At 37.3% G+C, this 24,228-nt stretch overlaps 1 protein-coding gene across 2 annotated transcripts in view; it reads left to right on the forward strand.

Moving 5' to 3' along the window:
* The window catches only part of LOC139946467 (receptor-type tyrosine-protein phosphatase mu-like), a 63,924-nt gene that overhangs the window by 21,429 nt on the left and 18,267 nt on the right, over window positions 1-24,228 (forward strand). For both annotated transcript variants that reach the window (XR_011787246.1, XM_071944135.1), the window contains exons 6-22: window positions 684-773; window positions 2,216-2,449; window positions 9,931-10,251; window positions 10,371-10,634; window positions 10,755-10,886; window positions 11,051-11,206; window positions 11,492-11,593; window positions 12,195-12,236; window positions 12,938-13,258; window positions 13,394-13,693; window positions 14,170-14,469; window positions 15,435-15,661; window positions 16,345-16,414; window positions 16,856-16,962; window positions 17,647-17,851; window positions 18,399-18,498; window positions 22,393-22,630. Coding sequence is in view for 1 of the 2 variants with exons in the window: in XM_071944135.1 (XP_071800236.1) it covers window positions 684-773; window positions 2,216-2,449; window positions 9,931-10,251; window positions 10,371-10,634; window positions 10,755-10,886; window positions 11,051-11,206; window positions 11,492-11,593; window positions 12,195-12,236; window positions 12,938-13,258; window positions 13,394-13,693; window positions 14,170-14,469; window positions 15,435-15,661; window positions 16,345-16,414; window positions 16,856-16,962; window positions 17,647-17,851; window positions 18,399-18,498; window positions 22,393-22,630 (3,209 nt within the window). In the remaining variant the exon portion in view is untranslated. The remainder of the gene's footprint in view (window positions 1-683; window positions 774-2,215; window positions 2,450-9,930; window positions 10,252-10,370; window positions 10,635-10,754; window positions 10,887-11,050; window positions 11,207-11,491; window positions 11,594-12,194; window positions 12,237-12,937; window positions 13,259-13,393; window positions 13,694-14,169; window positions 14,470-15,434; window positions 15,662-16,344; window positions 16,415-16,855; window positions 16,963-17,646; window positions 17,852-18,398; window positions 18,499-22,392; window positions 22,631-24,228) is intronic.

Genomic DNA, 24,228 nt, shown 5'->3' on the forward strand with positions numbered 1-24,228 from the left:
CATGGTACAAACTCCAGAATATTCTTCAGTGATTTCGAGAGAAAAAACACCTCGATTGAACAAACAAATGCAACAATAATCATGTATTTTTAACGCACGTTGATATGCAGTACGCCATGTTTGTTGGTGTGTAATACCCATCCCAGGTCACGTGACGTTGGTAGCGCAATCGGTCTATTGCAATTACCTCTAGGTTACAAAACTAACAATGGTGGGAACATTGTGACCAACAACCATTATACAAGAACAATTTTTTTCCTCGTTCACTCTTTCCAGGTGCCTTTTACGGTCTGTAAATTGATTAAGTTTGGTAATAATTCGAGTGTGTACAAACGCTGCCCCAGAAAATGATACTTTATTAAAAGGTATTTCTTGAATGAAATATTATCAAAGGACTGAACAAGTAAAATGTGTTTACTGAAAAAATATATACTTTAAAGTAATCACATCAAATTGCAAATCTAAAGTCTAAACCAAGTCACACTGCACAATGTAAATAGACCTTCGTTTCAGAGTTATTTGGGGCAACTTTCCAAACACTTCCAACCCCTCTGTGAAAAACCCTTCTTGCTCCCTGGCTTCAATCGAATTTCACCAGAATATTTAGTTTAGATACAGCAGTATCTCGGTTGTTGAGTAATCTGACGTGAATTGCTTACAACTGTCGATTGTTTTTCTTCTAGTTAATGAACTGAACCCTTGGTGGAAGGTGGATCTTGTGGCGGAATATTGTCTTGGCAAAATCAGAGTTATGAACAGAAAACACGATCGTGGTAATATTCGACACCTGTATAGACGATGTGACCTATGTTTATATTCAAACCGCCCTCTGTTGATAAAACACTGTATACGTCATGTTTCGCCGGGCAAAAAGACGCGTAGTCATGGTAAGATTGCGTACACTTTCTAGCTGGCTGCCAAAACACAAAGGTTTTGCCCGGCGGTATGCGCGCGAATCATGTTATGGTTTTCGAGTGACGTCAGAGGTCACATCGTCTATAATGTCTTCATTTTGCATAATGTAAATTCATGGTGACTCTATAATGTAAAATTCAAATTTGTTGATGGTTGCAAATTGTTATCTTTTAAACGAAATCTGTGAACTAAGTTTGAAAGTGTTGCAGCTTCGTGATAACTTTCGGATTTCATTAGGCCTGTGAAATTAACTACTCGAACAGTCGCACCTCAAATAGTCGCGACTAAATCTTAAGATGCATTGTGGCAACGTGTGCCGCAAGCGCAATTTAGTAAACTTCAAGCTGAAAGGATTGAAGGATTGTGTCCCTGATGTCTGATTGTGTTTTGTAAGTAAATTGTGTTGTCGTGAATAGTCGTGAGTGACACACTTGGTTCGCAAAACAGGTAGTTGCGACTATTTTTGAAGTACTCGCGACTATTTTGTAGTAGACACTAGTCGCACCAGTCGCCCAGGCCTAGTCCACATGAATCGTAATGTGTGTACAGCAAGTAGTCGTAACGTTGATAACTAACAACACAATCCGCGGTAGTGAAGTTTAATACGCACAGTACAGGGCCAAATTTCATAGCGCTGCTTAGCGGCCGATTTTGTGCTTACTGTGCAATTTCTATTTCATAGCGCTGCTAACCGTAAGCACAAAAAGCATGCTAACATTCCGGTGCTTACGGCACGAAAATAAATGACGTCACAATGCAAATCCACGGTAAACACGCAATATGGCCGCCCAATTTTTCTGCTATCCTGTAAAATACGCTAAGGCTTAACCACATTTTTCTGCTACAGTAAGCACGCAAATTTGCTTACCATTAACCAGCGCTATAAAATTGGGCCCTGAAGTTTAATACGCACAGCTAGGTTGTATTTAATAAGCAGGAGTAGGGAAGTCTCCTGAATTCTGAAAAATTGTCACCTTGATAGTATGTAGTGTTCACATGATCACACTTGTAGTATGCAATTGAGTTGACCTCGTGTAAGGTTACACAGACAGGAGTGGAAAACCGGAGAAGAGAGAATAAAGCACATCGTTAATGCAAAGATTGAATTCGTCCAAATAGTGTTGGTTTAATCCGTTAGTCATAGTAAGACTCTATATATTGCGAGACAAGTTCTCAAAAGAACATAATTTACACAGCAAGAATGTACTCACATGTTACCGCAAACTGATTGATACCTCACCATGCAATGCCTCAAATCCCATATCAATGTTATTGTTTCGGGGTGGTTTTTTTTTCACAGAACGTGTTGAGTTACGATTAGTGGGAGCTGTTGTAAGAGCTGGTCTGAGTGACGTTGTCATTGATAACCCAGCGTGTGGTAGTCCAGTAACCGAACCACAAGCCAGATCAGATGCCTGGATTGATTTCATGTGTGATCCACCCAGATTCTCGCGGTATGTCAGTGTCGACATCCCCGGTACCGAATACCTGACATTGGCTGAGGTAGAAGTACTGCCCTCCGAAGTATCCACGTGTAAGTACAAACTATTGATTTAAAAATAATTATGCACATCTGTGAGTGGGTGACTTACGTTCACCAAAGAGCACACGTGACCTAAGGCTTTACGTCCCATCTGAAAGATAATTGTGGTTAAAATTAGTCTTGACCACGGCGGAATTTGAATTATGTAAACTAGACCGCTCGTCAAAGACAAACATTCAAACCGGTTGTTGCACTGTACAGACAGATACTGCAGCCATTTTATACTTGTTACTTTATTTTTTACTCGACTGTCTAACAGTATGAGCTGTGCCTTAAAAGAAAAGATAAATTGTAAACAACTTGATCATATCATAGAGCAAGGATCATACTGTCGTCACTGTTGTATTCGAGTATCTCAAATTTAAAGAAACGTCAATTCAGTAATTTTTACAATTTAACTCAACTTAAAACACAATCAAAAATATGGTAGGCCTATTCATAGCGCTAACAAGAATGTCACATATCATCGGTGTCTTGCCAACGATTCTCAACCATTGTTTAATTGGATCGTTTTCTGAAACTGTGTGTTTGAAACCTAATAATAAGACTTGTAATGCGCACGTATCCGCCCTACTGGGTGTTCAAGGTCCAGTTAAAACCAACAACAAACAAAACAAAACAAAACAAAGAAAAACAGACACAACAAAATTAGTCCTTGGAAACCTGTGACATAAGATAAGTTTTGAAAAAAGAGATTTGAATGTTGTGGTACAAAGACAAGATCTAAGATTAAGTGGTAGAGAGTTCCAAATGCGGGGCGCAGCTAAAGAAAAAGACATGTCTCCCCATGAGTGTTGAGACTTGGGTTCAATGAGAAGAAGCATGGAACTTGATCGAAGATTTCTTGATGGAGTGTAAACTCGAAGAAGTTCAGAAATATTGAGGGGAGCCTTGCCATTAAGTGCTTTGTGGACAATGAGCATCAGCTTGAAGATGATTCGTTGAGAGATAGGGAGCCACACTGTAAAAAAAAAAGTCGTATTTTTACGGTTTTTTCCTGGCAGTTTGGACGCCAGCACTATCCCGTAAATAAACGGTCTAAAGTGAATGTACAGGCCACACTGTTAAATCACAGTACCTTCGGTGTTGTAAAATTATGGTTCGTCGCTGTGATTTTACAAGGAGAGGCTTGTAAGAATAGGGCAGCTCCAGTCATTAAACGTAACTTTTCTTGTAAAACAACAGCTTTCCAACATTAATTTTACAAATTAAACCCTGTAAAATCACAGTCCCACCAATGTAACTTCACGTTGACGGTTTAGCTAAATTACACGCGACACTGTTAAATCACAGTACCTTCGGTGTTGTAAAATTATGGTTCGTCGCTGTGATTTTACAAACAGAGGCTTGTAAAAATAGGGCAGCTCCAGTCATTAAACGTAACTGTTCTTGTAAGATAACAACTTTCTAACCTTAATTTCACAAATTAAACCCTGTAAAATCACGGTCCCACTAATGTTACTTCACGTTGACGGTTTAGCAAAATTACACGCCACACTGTTAAACCACAGTACCTTCGGTGTTGCAAAATTATGGTTCGTCGCTGTGATTTTACAAGGAGAGGCTTGTACAAATAGGATAGCTCCACCGTCCTTTCACATAACTTTTGCTTTAAAATCACAGCTTTTTGAAATTAATTTCACAAAATCATCCCAGTCAAATCACGTTCCGTACCTTACCGTAAAATACACGTCAATTTAATAACTCGAAACGTCAAGAACAAACAATTAATAATATTACCGTCAGTATACGATTTCGATTTCTTTTTATTTAGCGCTCAACATGCTCAAACCACAAACATGAAAAAACTTGGCAAACTTTGGCATATACCTTCTTGGAACCCTAAGAACAAACAAGAAAAGCAGAACAAAAACATCTCCAACATTTAATAAATAAATCAAAATAACGGTGTAATGTTCTGTTCTGATGGTGGAACAAAAAAAACCAAAAAAAATCTATAATACAAACTTGTCTATTTTTTGTTCCACTATCAGAACAGAACATTACACGTATATTACGTCACAAATTATGTGTTGCAGATTTTTTGCATGAACACATAATTTTTATCTCTAATAGTGGCTTAAGTTTTGGCCACTCCACCAAGAATACATATGTGATCACAAGTTTTTGTTTATTGGCATAACTTCAACTGATTTTAAAGGCCTGTACAAAAGTATGACCTGAATAAAAATTAGACAAGTATTTATGTGTTGCAGATTTTTTGCAGTGACACATAATTTTTATCTCTAATAGTGGCTCAAGTTTTGGCCACTCCACCAAGAATACATATGTGATCACAGGTCTTTGTTTATTTGCATAACTCCAACTGATTTTAAAGGCCTGTATAAAAGTATGACCTGAATAAAAATGAGACAAGTATTTATGTGTTGCAGATTTTTGCAGTGACACATAATTCTTATCTCTAATAGTGGCTCAAGTTTTGGCCACTCCACCAAGAATACATATGAGGTCGTTCACACGCCGTACTAAAGTTGGTCTAAGTCCACTTAGACCGGTTCGGGTTCAACTTTTGTGCGTGTGAACGCAAATAAAGTTAGACCGGATCGGGTTTAAACCCCAAAACTTAAACCGTCCAGCGAATTGTCTAAACCGGTTCGGGTTTATTTTTTAACACTGCGTGTGGACAGAATGACATCCGGTTTTAACTCACAACGGACGACCCATTGTGTGCTTCAATGCACACGCCCGGAACCCGGAGTATTTGTATACGGTTTCTGTTGCCTCTGATGCTGAAAAGCACCGAGTATTTATATTACTTTCTTGCCGCTTACCGAGTTGGCGAAACCCGCTCGATCGGTGTATGCAGTTTAACACAGGCCCACGCCCATGATTTATTAAATTCTGAAACAAAATTATATTTTCCAAGCTTTTTTTGTTGAGTGTCCTACAATATTGAAACTGTTTTTCATGCGTATACTACGAGCGCAGCGAAGAAGCATATTTTGTAATGCTTCTCACATGTACAGCGCTGCCATCCCATAGTGATCACTCTCTGATATCCCATAGTTATCCATCACCGATCCCGTGGATGTGCCTTTCTATTGCCGTCACCGTTACTAGCGTGCTGTACTTTCAATCTAGGAGAATGAACTGCAGTGGGCGCGAGACTGTGTGTAGGGGAAATTCCCTACGCCAGCAATATCACCACGTTGTTGGGAAGTTGGGAAAAAACTGCAAAGTACATGTATTTACGTAACTTGCACGTGTGTAGTTGTGTTTATGAACGAATCGGAATAAAAATCGCGGCACCAGCTTTTGAGAGATCGCAACTTCCAATCGATTGAAGTACAAACTAAAAGTATTTATTAAATTGGAAACAGTGGTATAAAACAAAACACAAAAATGAAACGTGTTCTGTTTCATGGAATATGGACAATATTTTGGTGAGTTTTCTCGGCGGTTTGTATCAATATTTTGTTTGTTTAAAAAAATAATTTCGAGTCGTGTTCATGGGTGTTTTAAGTGCCCATATCCTCCCAACGGTAAAACTGTTACCGCGTTCGATTGAGCCATTTGTATCCAATAATTATGCCCTGTCTGATCATCCAGGGCATGGGGCACTCAGTATCTCGGCATACTCGGTGCGTGAATCTGATGAATAAAACCGGATGTTAGAGCAACGGGGTCGCGTCTACTTTGACCTCTTAAAACCGAAGATAAACCGGATCGGGTTTAACTCTGTGCTGTCTGAACGCAATGGGTTTTTATTTTTACGACCACCCCCCGCTGCTCGTAAAAGTTAGACCGGTTCGGGTCTAAGTTAGTACGCTGTCTGAACATACCCTATGTGATTAACAGGTCTTTGTTTATTGGTTCAACTTCCACTAATACTAAAGGTCTGATACTATTATTACCTTAACAAAAATGAGACAAGTTTACAATGTGCTGCATGTTTTTGCAATGGCACATATATTAAAATTATGTGTCACTGCAAAAAATATTTGTGGAGTAGCCAAAACTTTCATATGATGATTACATTTACATGTACCATGTTTTTTAGTTCAAGTCCCACTCATTCTCAAAGACTTTCATTGAATTAGCCAGCTTCAGTACGCCTGGATGAACAGACGGCTTCTTTCGTCCACTTTTGGAGCCAGTCCCTGGGTTTAGGCCCAAGAAACATCTGCAATAAAAACAGAAATATACAGATTGGAATATTGCCTTGTCTTTGTTAAAAAATAAAGATGTGATGTTATGTTTTTTATAAACAAATTTGGAACTGTTTAGATACAGAAATGAGTTAATGTCATGTTTCGACCCTAGCAGAGTCCTTCTCAAAGGCTAAATGACAACACAACACACATAAACATGTGTAACAGAAGCAGCCAGGTGGAAAGAAGTGAAAAGACATAAGAAGACTGTAGCCAGAAAAAGCAGGGGAGGAACAATGGAAAGGGAGACAAAGGAGGGGTGCACACTAATTTTATGTGTGACCCTTGACATACTAGTGGGCATACATGTGCTATGAGTATGGCCAAATATCAGACCACTTCCTACTGTCCAATGAGAGTCTCATTGGACAGTAGGAAGTGGTCATTGAGACCCACTTGTAATGACTCTTAGGGGTCCCACCCTAAGTACATGCTGACTCCTGTGTTCAGTAGTTGTTCATGAGTACCAAATAAACCAATACCTATCTTCCATGGGGGATCAATGGTTGAAAAATCTCAACCCTGACCTCGAATCAGGGCGAAGATTCTCAGGGTTGGTGCAGGTTTAAATGTTTCCAATTGTTAAACACAGAACATGATATATTGAACCCTGCATCAACCCTGGGATTCCTCTAGCATGAACAGGCCAAGCTTCTTGAACATTGTCAGTAAACTCACCTCTGGATAAACTCAAGCGCCCCTATGGACTTTGTCGGGTACTTCAAATTGAAGCAATAGTAAGCACAGAACCACATGCTTAGGGCTGACAAAGGATTAGCCAAATCTGCCACGAGAAACTTCCAATGGCGAGTGAAAATCTTGAAGATTGAAGTGGTCTACCTGCAGTGCATGTAATGAAAGTATTGGACAGTAAAGTTAAAGACACAAACAAATGCTTTGCAAATATTCAGATGGATATTTAGATGGAAATGTTTCTGACAAACATGTTAAAGGAACACGTTGCCTTGGATTGGTCGAGTTGGTCTTTGAAAAGCGTTTGTTATAAAATGTATACAGGTAGAAAGATGCTGTAAAAGTATAATACTTAGTTCAAACAAATCGTGCATCTCTTCCACTATCATTTGAATAGTGTTCTCTGGAACTAGGAATTTTGAATATAATTTGAGCAGAAATAGTGCAATACTCTTGTTAAGTCAGCCACAGATACTCCAGGATCATCGTCATCTTCATGATCATTGTCATCACCATCAACTGTGTCTTCAGGCTCAGTAAATGTGGATGTACCTGCTCCATCATGGCATGGATTATCATCAACATTGAAGTTAACATTTTGGTCAACAATTAATGTTTGGTTCACATTATGAGCCGAGTAGTTTCTGTGATACCGCGATAAGTGAGAAGAGAAAGACTTTTTATTTGTGAATGTTTTAGTACAACCTTCAAATGGACAAGGTCCATTTAAACCACTTGTAATATGACTTCTCGTCTAGTTTCCCAAATTTAGCCCATGTTATTCACGGTACAGCGAGCCTAGACTGGTTCCTGAAAAGTTACTGGTTGCCAAAATGCTTTTTGTCTATATCGGTATGTAAAATCAGGGTACCAGTTTCCACGTGCGTTGCATACATGAGCCACGGTAAAAATACAGGATTTTTTCGGCAAATATTAGCCATCGACTTAACAATAGACTACAGGCCCATAATAAGTAAATGAATAAATAAATAATACAAATATATGATCCATGGTTACAAAATCAACAGTTGAGGGAAATTTTCTTTCGAGGGGGGGGGGTCACAAAAAGAAGGTAGAAGGGGAAATGAAAAGGGAAAAACATTTGAGGAGACGATATTAAGATGACTATGAGGGCATCCTTGCAGGTTTCTTGAATGGGAAACTGATTTTGACAGCGTGAAAATTCATAAAAATAGCTACAATTTAAATTTACAGTTTATTTATGTAATAAACGGTGTGTTATTTATTAACAGAAAGTCTACAGTCATCAACAAAATTCGTCAAACCAACGTTGGTGCGCTGTCATTTTAAACGTCATACAATTTTAATTTACAGTTACAGGATAAAAAGTGTGTTAACTAACGTTGTAAAGTTAATTAACAGTAAGTTGGCGTTTACTTACTTACAGAACTCCGTTTGACCTAAATCACGTTGCCATACTAGACTTTTATTGCCAAAAAACGTTAATTTGTACGGTGTTTTTTTTTCCCACACGCACGGGAAACCTGTTTTTGCCGGAAACGATCCTGAAAACACAGCATACAACTTAAATTTACAGTTTCATTGTTAAAAATATATGTAAATAAACGTCGTGAAGTTAATTAACAACAAGTTGGCGTTTATTTACCTGCAAAACCCCGTCAGACCTAAAAACGTTGCCATGCTGTTATTTTATTGCCAAAAAACCTGTATTTACAGTTATTTTTACAGGTTTTTTTTCACACTCACGGGAAACCTGTATTTTGCCGGAAACGACCATTAAAAAAACAGCATACAACTTAAATTTACAGTTTCATTGTTAAAAATATGTAAATAAACGTCGTGAAATTATTAATTAACAACAAGTTGGCGTTAATTTACCTGCAAAACCCCGTCAGACCAAAAAACGTTGCTGTGCTGTTATTTTATTGCCAAAAAACCTGTATTTTACGGTTATTTTTACAGTGTATTTTTACAGTTTTTTTTTCACACGCACGGGAAACCTGTATTTTGCCGGAAACGATCCTGAAAAAAACAGCATACAACTTAAATTTACAGTTTCATTGTTAAAAATTATGTAAACAAACGTCGTAAAGTTAATTAACAACAAGTTGGCGTTTATTTACCTGTAAAACTCCGTCAAACCTAAAAACGTTGCATTGCTGTAATTTTATTGTCCCAAAACTTGTATTTTACAGTCATTTTTACAGTGTATTCTTACAGGTTATTTCACACGCACGGGAAACCTATATTTTGACGGAAATGATCCTGGAAAAAACGGCCTACAATTGAGATTTACAGTTATAACTGTTATTTTCAATTGCAGACCGTTTTTTTCAGGATCATTTCCGTAAAACAAAGGTGTACTATGTAAATAAACGTCGTAATGTTAATTAACAGCAACTTGGTGTTTATTTACCAGCAAAACTCAGTCAGACCCAAAAAACGTTGCCTTGCTGTAATTTTATTGCCCCAAAAACTTGTATATTTACAGGGTTTTTTTACAGTGCAGTGTAGTTGTTTCAGAATGGGGGCGATGGAACAGGATTTCTTAGACATTGTCACAACCTAAGACTAAAACGGAAAAGAACAGTTTATTTTAACAGATGTTCTTAATTGTTTCTACAGGTTTGGGAATAGATTTTACACTTGTGACTAACATTCCTCTGATTGGTCAGACTGGATACAATGAAACAGCCATTACAGCGTACAAAGGATGCAGTGACTTGACGGCTCGTGTTTCATTTGGCAGACAATTGACAACAGGAGGAACTAATACTGGACTTCCTGCAGGATCCAGTGAAGTAGATAATCCTAAACTGCGCCGAGCAGCAAGGTCTCTGACATTACCCCAGGCTGGTGGGATAGACAGGGTGGGTGTCTTCTACTCTGAGGTGTCTAAAAGTGGAAGGAGAACCAGGATACAGACTATACTGTTACCTAAGAATGGTGAGATTAAATGGCCTAAGACCGTAATAAAATTAAGCTGTGATGAGTGAGACAAACATTATGTTTTTAACAGTGACCCATGATGCAACTTTGATGTCGTTCTTCTTTTCTGATTTCAGACGGCGGTGTTTATATTCTTCCTGAGCAGCGAACACTGACAGTAAATGTAGGCGAGTTGGCCACACTAACAATGGTACCATCTAACGCACAGACCAATGTAAACGTCAGATGGAAGCATAATGGAGATGCAATAGATGGATGGAACAATCAGCTCACGGTGTCTATTCCAAGTGTTGTCCAATCAGATGAAGGGATATATAGCTGCTTCGTGGACGGCCAAGAAGATCAACAACGTCACGGCATAATGAGACTCGTAGTGCGAGGTTTGTTTGCCATCTAAACAAAAACATTTTACTAACTTAAATACTTTGTATGTATACTATAGATGTGGCTCATTTTGTTTGAAATCATACTATACGTTTTGTCATTTACATTTATTTCAGCTTGCCCATCAGGAATGTGGGGAACGATGTGCTTGGGTGCATGTCGTCGATGCTACAATGGAGGAATATGTGGTGATCGGACAGGAACCTGCATCTGTGCTCCGGGTTTCAGCGGAGATAACTGCGAAGAAGGTTTAAACACTAAGTCATTAGATCGTGTGGCAGATAAGATATCTTTGCCACAATTAAAAATGTTTTGCGAAATTTAAAAACATGTTACTTAGTTTTTGAATACATATTAATTTAGAAGCCTCAAATTACCAACAATGATGACTTAATCATCTGTAATATTACAGTTCATGGTCGTCATGTGTTTGGTAAAGACGCTCAATACAGCTGTTCTGATAGTCATGATCCACACCACAACGCCTGCCAGGGTCATTTATTTTGTCTTCCTGATCCTTACGGATGCTCGTGTGCTGCCGGCTACATGGGACTGGACTGTATGCAAGGTAAGACGTAGTCTTGATTCCAAGACATTCGCACCGAAATGGATCAATTCAAACAACAGAATGCGAGGCTATAATTGGTTTGATTTCTAGCTTCGGTTACAAGCGCGCCCTCTTTCAGGACACCGCGATACGAGTATGATACAGTAACGTCTTGGACCAAGACTAGGTGAGAGAATGCTTCTTGGTATAACAAAGGCATAGACTGGCCTGAGCAATTGCGTATAAGCGTGATAAGCAATATTTTGTATTTCTTAGAAAAATATAAAACTGTTAATATTATTTCAGAATGCCCGGATGGTAGGTATGGTGCTGATTGTAAACAAACATGCCACTGTGCAGAAGGAAGAACGTGTCTTAAAGATACTGGAGAATGCATGGATGGTTCGGGTGAGTTAATCGTAACCGTTATACCATAATTATACATAGTATTACATACAACGATATAAATGTTTGAAAGTGTCCTATAAGATGACATCAAGTGACACTTGATGACACCATCAAGATGTCCCTCAAACTTATATTTTGTAAAAACATCTCGGCGTAACAAACATACCAGATTTGAGCCTGGTCGTATATTTGTTTGTATATTTCGAATCTTGTTGTACTGCACCTTTATTGTGACGTTTTATGACAAATGATGACGTAATTAAAACGGTACCAGAAATGTTGAATGTTACACATCCAGGCTTTTAAAAATACAGGCAAGGTTTCAGTCTGATCTTGTAAATTGTTCTGCAGATATTTTAAAACTGCACCTGTGGTGACGTCACGTGACGCTTGATAACGTCACGAGTTGACCCCTAGATGTTACACAACCCAGTTAGAATACATGCAAAGTGTCAATTTTGATCGCCCATTTTTTTCCTTGTGAATAATTAGGAAATATCAATCCAAGCCAAACTTCCAATCATTCTCACTACAATAGTTTTTTGTTGCCCCCGAACAAAGCTAATGCGTAGTTTAATATTGATATAACTTCTTTCCGCAGGTTGTCAATCTTCATATTCTGGCCCGAGCTGTCAGTGTTCAGGTGAGACAGTTACTGTTTGGAAATTAGTGTAACAGGTGAAACCTGTATGGTTTTGTTTTCCCTGTTAATTTGATAAATTCCCTTTGATTTTAACAAAGAGGTAGATCTCCATGGTTTTACTCTGTTATTATATATTTACTTCTTTGTCGTTCATGCCTTTAGATTTCAAGTTACAGTTTATTGCAACTGTGGGAATTTTCTTCAGCCAATCTTAATCTTAATCTTTGCACCCCATGGTCATTTGGGACCTGGAACCACAGATGGCACTAGTCTCATTGCATCATCTTGTATTAGTTCTTTCATGTTTATTCATTAGCTTAGTCATAGCCCAGGAATGCATTATACTGATTCCTGTGGGTCTTTTTATAAACTTAATTCAGTTGTTCACAAGACACCAATTTGTAAGGAGTAGTTTTAAAGAGTTATAAGTTTTGTACAGCGTTGGCTGCGCGCGGTTTCCACTGTTGGAAAATGGAATATTATCTTCATCACAATGTTGTTTCCAGACTTGATATTAAAAGAACTCTCTGTGTCTCATTGGTAAATACAAACTTAAATAGGAAGTCATTTTCAGATTAACGATTAACTCTACGTAGAACATTTGACCACAGAATGAAATGGCCTTGTTAAAAAAAGAAAAACCCTGTTTGTTACTAATAAATCCCATTGTTTTGGTCGTGTGTATTTTTAATTCTCTGCAGTGAATAACAGCGTACTTGGGCTGAAAGTTTCGCGTGGTGCCACGCCGAGTGAACTCCTCGTAACTTGGCAGAAAGATCCTTGTGTTTCAAACTACACGCTGGAATATTCACTGGTATCAAAACTTAGTGATTGTCAAGTGATAATATCCCCAACAGCTACAACTGAAGTAAATGATCTGAACGGACAAGCTAGTCACTATATCGTCAATGGATTGGAGTCTTTTTCAATGTACACTGTGTCCTTAACACCTACATATGAAAACGTGGATGGGCGACGAGCGAATGCCTCTGGCTTTACTGAAGGGACAGACACACAGATCAGTAAGTATAAGTGTATTACAAATACTCGAATAAATTTGTCCAAAGCTTGTTGTGGTTAATCTTTACAGGACATGATTCTAAAAAAAAAATAATAACATTGCAACAAATACAAATAAATCTTTGACATTCGTACAGATACCATAACAGCGAACATCCAGGAAGCGATGTCGGGTGGACCGTCAGAAATATCACTCCAGTGGGATGCAGTGACATGCGCAGACGGATACAGAGTTGAATACTCACAATTAGACAGAGACGGTTGCCAACCTATCGACTCATCATCAGCGTCAGTTATCACTCATTGTTCCTGTCAATCAACGTCAACGACTATACCTGACCTTGATTCTTACTCTCTATACCTAGTGAGAGTTCGAGCCCGTATCTTTGGTTCCTATGGCCCTGTAACAACCAGTGAAGTAAGAACTGGTACCTCAAGTAAGATTTTCTTTATCTTCTCAAGTCTAAAGCAATTTTATATAAATTGTCCTAAAAGTGTGGCTTGGTGATTATTAGGGAGGTTTCGCATGCGAACGGATGAGGTTAGTGCGATGGATACGTCATCATTATGACGTCATACGCTACTCGTCCGCTATACGTGCAGACGACACTGATATCCTGCTTGTTACACGTAATTACGGATAGCTAAACGTATGCGTAATGCGTATCCACTCGCGTGCGAAACCTCTCTATTATTAATAAAGAGACTTTATCATTCTGTACTGATATGTCTAGAAGGAGAAACATGCAAGTTAACAATGAATGTACAGTTGAATAAGTAACTAGCTATTGAAGCACTATTTTACATGATAAACATCGCCGTATAGAAATCCGAGTCCGCTTCTAGTTACTTCAGTCAATAACCCACATAATAGCATGCAATTTGTATAACGGCTGCCCTATGTTTACCATAGAACTGACTGCAGCTCCAACTGAGGTACTAAATTCTACCAAGACTCGTACCAGTCTGGGCTTCTCTTGGAGTGCGCCACCGTGTGGAGGTCGAGGTGGTAACATCACTGGGTACACATATAAGCTGACTCAATTAGGCTCTATGCAAGACAGTGTAGAAGGCCTGACCGATAGCTCAAACAGAATGGTGACGATCAGCGGTTTAATACCATACACTAATTACAGCTTCCAGGTTGCAGCCAACACCAGTCAGGGTATTGGGCCGTTTAGCAGCAGTCTTAATACAAGAACGGCAGAAGGAGGTATGTAGGCCTTACATTTAAGCCACCCGGTACTCTATTACCCGTATAAAGCAAATGGTATTCAATGGTAAACCGATATGGTACCCATTGGTAACGAATGGTATCTATTGTTTTCTTAATGATGTTTGGTAATGTTGTACTGAATGGTATTTAAATTGTAAAATTATTTTACCATTTTGTAACCAATGGTGTTTTCATTCAAGGGAATGGTATACCCAATGCATTGCAATGGTATGTATATCCATTGATAGCGTTGTACCCAATGACAGCCTGGTATTCTTTCGGTATAACATAATACTGATTCCATTTTCAACTTGTTAAATCTGGTACGAATAGTTCAAAAGCAATTTTGTTGTTACAATTTGAAGTTGACACAGTCTACAAGCAAATCTTATTGGACATTATTATAGGTTTATACTGCAAATATATCTATGATGCTTTGTCGATATTGGACATTGGACATTCTAATAGATTTGTACGGTGAATGTCTACCTTTTGCACATCGATATTGGACATTGCATTCACCTACGTTTGTGTTGTACATTCCAATGTCCGACATCAAAACTTACTTTACCGTCATCTTGTTAGATTTGTTTAATTCATTCAATTCGGTGTCCACAGGTCAAATAACAAAAAGGTAACAATCAAACAACCTGCCTAAACAAATCCCCAGGAAATTTAAAACAAATTGAAGACAATCTGAAATTTATAACGTTGGTCTAATCATTATGCATCTCTTGTATTTTAGATACCATATCCTGCAAAAATATAAAGACAAAGTAAAAACGTATTAATACACTTCTATGTGATTATTAATCCTTTTCGAATTCATGTTCTTTGATAAATAATTTGAAAAAAAAAACTGTTGTGCTTGTTGATGGGCGCTATATTAACTAATATCGTTGCCTTCAATTTAATGGATTTTGGTGAAGAGTGTTTTGAAACAAATATTTTGTTCGTCACAGTTCCTCCTGCACCGATGGATTTGATGGTAAGGAGCGCTGATGAGAATTCGATAACGGTGGAGTGGACAGAACCAGATCCTCCACATGGAATCATACTCAACTATGATATCTCTTACTGGCCATCCATGGAAGGTGAAACATCAGCAACCATAAGGAGAGACATTGGTGTGACGTCATTGAGCTATCGTATAGAGGGCCTCACGACAAATGTCAATTACTCAATTAAGGTAATAGTCTGTGCATTTAATTACCTTGATTTTGAGTTGAACAAAGACAAAATTACTACAGTGGAATTTGAACCAACGACCTCCGTATTAAAGTGCCGGCGTTCTACCAACAGAGCGTTGTAACCCTATGTTGGCGCTGTCCATACTTTACTTGGGGTGCCAATCAGAATTACTTCATTACAATATTGGTATCGTTTATCTTTCAATAAGAAAAGAGAATTGTTACATGAAATGCAGTTTTCGTCATTTGCATTGCAAATGCAGTTTTTGTCATGTTGCTTGTTCATCTTTAGGTGCTTAAAACAACCTAAATGTACTTATAGAAAGTTGAAGAATATAATTGTTTGGAGGCGACCATTTCTAATTAATTTCAATTTATTTGAAAAACGAAAGAGTGTTTATTTTGAGTAATAACACCCAAAACCACAACGCATTTGCAAATAAATCAACTAAACATCCCAAATGTGTTGTGGTGTTTTATTTCAGTTACGGTGAATATCTTTTTCAAGGATATGGATAAATTATTGCAAATACAAACTTTCCCCTTGTCAATTTGTCACATGAGTCTTGTAACGTTTCTCATAATGGTTCGAAAATTAACAATGTGCGAATTTAACAGGTGACCATTGTCTCTAATTATCTCATACTTTTAAGCAATATATTTCCCTGTTGTTTATGTTTAGGTTCGTGCCAAGACGTCTGCCGGTAACGGTTCCTGGAGTGCTGCAGTTAGTGGCACAGCACGAATTGGTGGTAAGAATTCGTGACAAGTAAAATGTTTAGAAGTCAATGTTTATCAATATTAGTGAAGCCAGTGGTTTAGAGCATTGGACTGACGCGCCGGTGTTTCTGAACGGCAGAGTATTGGTTTGAGTCCGGTCTTGACACTTGGTCCATGAGCAAGATACTTTAATAGTTCTTTCGTTCTGATAACCATGGGTCCCCAAGATAAATAGTGCACGTAGTAGGAGTGAACCATAGTGTTCACAAAGCAAACCCTTGTTTTAAAGTTTCCTCAGACCTGTGAGCTACAGTGATGATAAATACTGATGAGCATCCGTGGTGTATTACCATACAATAATTAGATATTTAAACAATTGATAAATAAGTATTAAACATAAAAATATACGAATTTAATAACTTTATTTTCTCGTTTGATCATGACTGGCTTGATAATCGTGATTGTACCCACAGTTCCTGGTCCAGTCAAGAATCTTCGGTCGACGGATCAAACTGAGATGTCAGTTACCTTGGAATGGGATCCACCGATGAACCCAAATGGGCAAATCATGAACTACATCGTATGTATAATCGGGCTTTTCGTATTTTAAGTTTCATATCTTGTTTAACAAATATCTTGGCCTAAACTGTTTTACAAACACTCGTCAATAATAAAGCTCTCTAAACTTACTCTGAAATAAATATAATTTGTTGAAGGCCTACCTCTACGGGAACTCTCCATTAAAGAAGAAAGGGGTTAAAAGGGCACATCCTTTTCTTCAGACAACTTACACCTGTTATCTCCATGTAATTCCTTTTTAAGAAGATGACTTATTGGCTCATACACAAACCAGTGGTGCTGCTTAACTCCCAAAGCAAGAAGTACTGTTTAATGTAACACTCGCTCACTAAAAAGGATGTATAAACTTTCCGAGTTTTTGAAATTCTTTAATTAAAGCTTGATTCCCCGTAATGAAATAACTGTATGCACCAAGTTATGAGAATATGATTCGCACTGTGTGGCATATACAAATCGAACAAATTACTTTATTTTCATTTTATTGAAAGACATTTTTGTGAAGTTAAAATCTATCCTTTAGTCATACACGCTGGCTAGGCAAATCGTTTCATATAATTATTAATAACAATTGTTTCAACATACATTTTCATTGTGATTGTTAACGTTCTAAATATCGTTCAGTTTATTTTGCAATATGAGATATCACACTTAAAACTCCTCTCAATTCCAAACACACTGACTATAGGTGGAGTACAGAGCTGTGGAGAAACGTTACCAGGCGGACTTTACTGCAGATACTGCGTACATGAATAAGGAACTAGGAAATGAGTCACAGGCTACAATAACCGATCTCGAACCAACAACTGGATATGAGTTGAAGATTTCAGCACAAAACCAAATGTTCACCAGCGATGCAGCAGTACTCGAAGTATTTACTAAACCGCTTGAAAGTAAGAAAATACTTATTCTTTATGGGACTCGCTAACGAGTAAATCAACCATTGTCCCAAGATGAACGTTCAATTATTCTTACAAGTTCAGTTATTGTAAAGGTTATTCAGCAACTGAACAATCTTACTTGGAGTTGGACTGTACAAAAACCTCTTTGATTCGCATTTAGTTTAAAACTTTGATTAATACACCTTTGTAATTATTGCTTTTTTTTGGGGGGGGGTGAACAGGGAAAACATTACTTGAGCGGGATTTGAACCAACGACCTCGGGATTAACGAGCCGGTGCTGTACCAACTTAACTATCTCTGTGTATGGTCTCACTAATTGGTTAATATATAATTTATAGGGGTGCAAAACAGAAGCCATGCAACCATTATATATAGCTGCCGTGTAACTAAGGATCACACCCAAGTTTACGATACAACCTGAAAAGCGGCAGCCAGGGGATAACCTTGAGGGGTTCAGTTGTTTATTTAAGATATCAATTAAATAAACCACATTGGTTAATTTTTACCTCTTTATGTTTGCATTGTATGTAATTCTAGACCCTCCTTCACCCCCGGTACCAAGCTCAAATCCAAGCGACGCCACAGATACTACGGTCACTATCAATCTCAGCCGCGTCCCTGATGATGTTTATATCACGTAAGAATTATTCAACAATAATTTTAACACTTATTAGGAAGTTCTTAAAGGCAGTGGACACTATTGGTAATTACTCAAAATAATTATTAGCATAAAGCCTCACTTGGTAGCAAGTAATGGGGAGAGGTTGATGGTATAAAACCTTGTGAGAAATGGCTCCCTCTGAAGTGCCATAGTTTTCGAGAAAGAAGTAATTTTCCACAGATTTGATTTCGAGACCTCAGATTTAGAACTTGAGGTCGCGAAATCAACCATCTAAACGCACACAACCTCGTGTGACAAGGGTGTTTTTTCTTTCATTATTATCTCGCAAGTTCGATGACCGATTGAGCTCAAATTTTCACAGGTTTGTTATTTTATGCATATGTTGAGATACACCAACTGTGAAGGCTAGTCTTTGACAATTACCAATAGTGTCCACTGTCTTTAAAAGAACAATGACATAACAAAAATAAGACGAAAGTAAGCAAAAGCTTGTAGGAACATATACTCTTTATTTTTAATGAACTTTTTTTATAGATTTTAGTCCTACATTGTGCATGTTTCTTACATTGAAGCCATTGTTTGTGTAAAGCGACTTGAGTGCCTTTTTCGGCGGATTCTGCGCCTTAGAATACAAAGCGTAGGTTATAGCAAAGCTTGTTATGGTCAAGCAAAAGAAGTTTTAGTTAACAACCATATTAAAGAGAACTATTAATACTTCTCTACACTCAAAACTTTTGTTCACATTTATGACAATGATTCCGGGTACCTTGGGTACTGGCTCATTTCTGGGTCAGTATGACCCGTATTGTGTCAAAGTAACCCAGAAATGGATCAAACGGAGGCAGAATCCGATACAAAGTCTCAGATTTATTTTAACAAATTTCTGGGTCGGGCTCAGCCGGAAACGGGTCAGTTCATGTAGCATCAATCCTAGCTCCAAGTCCTTTATTGATTTATTTATTTCCTACTCATTCCTTCCTCAAATCCACATGCCCACACGTATTACTGATAATTCTTCTACACTTATTGATAATTTTTTATCAGACATTCTTCCCTCCTCTAAATCCGGTATTTTAATTTCTGACATCTCAGATCATCTGCCAATTTTCATGTTTATACAGTCTCCCAACTCAAGTGCTCCTCATAATCACAATCTATCCTTTTCTCGAAATTTATCTAATGTGAACCTGGAAAAGTTTATTGACGACTTACACTCTTTCGACTGGACTAATAATGTTCTTAGTTGTAATAACCCTGATACTGCTTATAATAATTTTCTGGATAGTTTTGTTTTTTTGTATGATCAAAATACTCTTTTAGTTAGACAAAACAACAATACCAAAGCTAAACATAACTCGACTACTCCCTGGGTTACACATTCCCTTCTCAAATCCATCAAGAAAAAGAATAGAATGTATCGTCAATTCTTGTCAAACCCTACAACCTCACGAAAATGCAAGTACACTAAGTATAAAAATACTTTGACTAGCCTATTACGTCTTTCAAAGAAAAATTACTATTCCCTCCAGTTTGAAAAAGAAAAAAACAATATTCGTAATACCTGGAAGGTTATAAATTCAGTTTTGAACAAAAATTCTCATTCTCATGGTATTGATAGCATTATTGTAAATGGGAATTTAATTGACAAGCCAGATCAAATTGCCAATCATTTCAATGACTACTTTATCAATATTGGTCCTAACCTTGCTAAAATGATCCAACCTACCCACTCACCTTTTAATTTCGCTGATTACATTTTGGACATTGTTAACAATTTGCAAAACAAAAAAAGTTCTGGTCATGACTTGATCAATATTTCCATTATTAAGAAGTCAATTTCTGCCATTTGTATACCTCTTGTTCATATTGTCAACACCTCTTTTATGACTGGCATTGTTCCCTCAGAAATAAAAATTGCCAAAGTCGTTCCAGTTTTTAAAAAGGGTGATCGTAACTGTATTACTAATTATAGGCCCATCTCTATTCTTTCATGTTTTTCTAAGATCTTTGAAAAATGTGTATATGCCCGTACCATTAAGTTTCTGAATAAGTTTGATATTTTAACAAATCAACAGTTTGGTTTCCGTAGTAAACATTGTACTATTCATGCTCTCCTTGATTTTATTGATAAAGTTTCTAATGCAATCGATGCCTCCAAACATACTCTAGGGGTGTTCCTTGACCTTTCAAAAGCTTTTGATACAATAGACCATCAGATACTATTGTATAAGCTTTCCAACTATGGTATCCGAGGAGTTCCCCTGGAGTGGTTTAGGAGTTATCTCACAGATAGACCACAATATGTTTCCGTCAATGGCATACATTCCAAGTCTGATTTCCTTACATATGGTGTACCCCAAGGATCAATCCTAGGGCCTTTGTTATTTATCCTTTACATTAATGATTTCACAAATTGCTCTAGTGTGCTCTCATTTATACTATTTGCGGATGACTCTAATTTATTCTTTTCCCATAGTAAACCTGACTATCTTGTAAATACTGTTAACAATGAGCTTAAATTAGTTGCCTCCTGGTTTACGGTCAATAAATTGTCCCTTAATATTGCTAAAACTAACTACATGTTGTTCAGTAACTCAGTCAGAGACCTACCAAGTCCTGTAAAGATTAACGATATTATCATTACCAAAACTGATTGTTGTAAGTTTTTGGGACTTTTTGTTGACCATGGACTAACATGGAATAGTCACGTTGATTACATCTGTAAGATTATTGCTAGAAATATTGGAGTGATCAATAGGATCAAGCATTTTATGCCTGAACTGGTACTACAATCTCTTTATAATACATTAATCGGTTCTTATCTTAATTATGGGATACTTGCTTGGGGAGCAAGTTCTGCTACCAATCTCAATAGACTTTTTCTCTTACAGAAGCGAGCTCTTCGTATAATTAATTTTGCTGAATTTAATACACATACAGATCCCCTTTTCTATAAGTATAACATTCTAAAAGTGAAGGACATCTATCGTCTTCAGCTTGGGTCCCTCATGTATCAACTCACAGTTTTGCCTTCCGCCATTAAATCAATTTTTTCATTAAATTCAGAGGTACATTCTCACTTCACCCGCCAAGCTTCTAATTATCACATTTCTTACACCCGTACTTCCCTCGCTCATAAAACTATCAAACATGAAGGACCCATGCTTTGGAACATGCTTAAGGAACGACTTAAAGCCTCCAAAAGTGTATTTATTTTTAAACGTGTCTTTAAAACTGACATACTGAATTCTTATTGTTGATGAGTGTTTTACAAATGTAATTGTATGCTTTGAACCGTGCTACTGCGGACCGGGGACGGGTGGTCTCCCGCATGGGATTCCTGTGTATATTTATTATCACCCATAGTCACACTTGTTTAAATCCCCCGCTATGGGATCATTTGTTTCGGTCGATACTGTATTTGCTGACCGGCAAGACTGCTGTGTGTGTTTTGTCTTAAGTCCAGTCCTCTGTTTGTGTCTGTTTTTTGTTTTGTTTCAGTGTTTACTAATTATTCTTTGTAAACATGCATATGCATTGAGACCTGCTGTTATATTTTGTTCATTGGTGGCTCGACTCGACCACGGACCTCTACGGTTCACTTGATATTATTTATAATCTCAATGCATATGCATGTCATTAGGGACCATTGCCTACAAGCTTTGCTTCTTAAATGGATCCCTCCGCAGTGTCAACATTGTTATGCATCTATTTCTTCAAACCTATGTTGTTAAACAATTATTTTTCATTGTTGTAATAGTTTCTTGTGACTGCTGTTTGATATTGTTTTTTTTGTGTTTTTTTTTGTCTTTTGATACTGTGGAAATAAAATGAACCTTGAACCTTGAACCTTGAACCAAGTAGATACTTTTTTTTTTTTTTTTACTTCATTTACTCTTTATGCTACAGTTCCTACGTCATTCACGTTAAGAAGGCTGAATCCAAGAGGAAGAGAGAAGCTCTAGATCCCATCCACTCTGAGGACTCTCACGACGACTACATTGCAGCTGAACTATCCAAAGAGATGGTTCAAGACTCTTTTGTAGTTGGAGATGATAAAATGTATGGAGGCTACCTCAATGCACAACTAGACAAAGGAGCAACATACGACATTCGTGTTGGAGCGGTTAGCCGTGGCAATGGAACGGTATATGATTGCTAAAACAATAACTAAAACGCTATATCAAATCCTATAAATGCACTGCTAATTTATATGATGATTGCCCAATCCCATGTGAAGGCATACTGTGAACTCATATCCCATAAAGCGGATCCCTCTGCTGCCACATCCCAGGTTCGTGAACTTGGGTGACTCTTCAGAACAATCTTCCCGTTCACATCCGTGCCTCCCCTTAACACTGGACTCATTCTAAACCGCTCTAAAAACACACTAATTTAAATCCATCTAGTCTGTTCAGTTTCTGCTATTTCATCCCACTTTGAATTGTCATTTTTTGCTATCATACACTTCTTGTTCAGCGCTTAGAAACCTGGTATATAAATGCATGTTGTTATTATTATTATTTATTATCCATTCCTACTAGTAGGATGGCTTCTGACTGACACCCTCTTCAGGCAGATATTGACAAAGTGAAGATTGCTAACATTAGAGCTACTATATCCACTCAATGTTGTAAACTCATAGTAACAGCAGCACAATACCCGGAATGTACAGATTCACAATCAACTCAAGTATTTTTTTCTTCTTTAGTTCGCCCCAAAATATTTTAGGGTGGCACGGTTGGCTTGTGTGTAAAGCGCTCGCCTCTCATCAAGGTGACCCCAGTTCGATTCCCGGTCGGGGCCATTATGTGAGTTGAGTTGTGCGTTGGTTCTCTGCTGTGCCACGAGGGTTTTCCAGACTATCCGGTTTTCCTCCCTCAGGAAAAATCAAACACTTTCGATCTTGGCTGTGCTCCGTGGTCATAATGGGTTGATGTGGCTGGCAGCTGAATGCGCCCTTGCATGCCTGCTTCTCGAACACGTTGTAGCCGCGTCCTTCGCAATTCAGCTCTTAGCTGCGAGTAAGGATGATTAGCCCCCAAATTATGAATTATTATTATTATTATTATTATTATTATTATTATTATTATTATTATTATTATTATTATTATTATTGTTATTGTTATTGTTATTGTTATTGTTATTGTTATTGTTATTGTTATTGTTATTGTTATTGTTATTGTTATTGTTATTGTTATTGTTATTGTTATTGTTATTGTTATTGTTATTGTTATTGTTATTGTTATTGTTATTGTTATTGTTATTGTTATTGTTATTGTTATTGTTATTGTTATTGTTATTGTTATTGTTATTGTTATTGTTATTGTTATTGTTATTGTTATTGTTATTGTTATTGTTATTGTTATTGTTATTGTTATTGTTATTGTTATTGTTATTGTTATTGTTATTGTTATTGTTATTGTTATTGTTATTGTTATTGTTATTGTTATTGTTATTGTTATTGTTATTGTTATTGTTATTGTTATTGTTATTGTTATTGTTATTGTTATTGTTATTGTTATTGTTATTGTTATTGTTATTGTTATTGTTATTGTTATTGTTATTGTTATTGTTATTGTTATTGTTATTGTTATTGTTATTGTTATTGTTATTGTTATTGTTATTGTTATTGTTATTGTTATTGTTATTGTTATTGTTATTGTTATTGTTATTATTGACCCCCAGGGTTTACTACAGCTAAAAAATTTGTAAGATCAAACTATCTCACCTCAGGTGATTGGA

This window comes from Asterias amurensis, chromosome 13 (genome assembly GCF_032118995.1).
Source record: "Asterias amurensis chromosome 13, ASM3211899v1".
Lineage (NCBI taxonomy): Eukaryota > Metazoa > Echinodermata > Asteroidea > Forcipulatida > Asteriidae > Asterias > Asterias amurensis.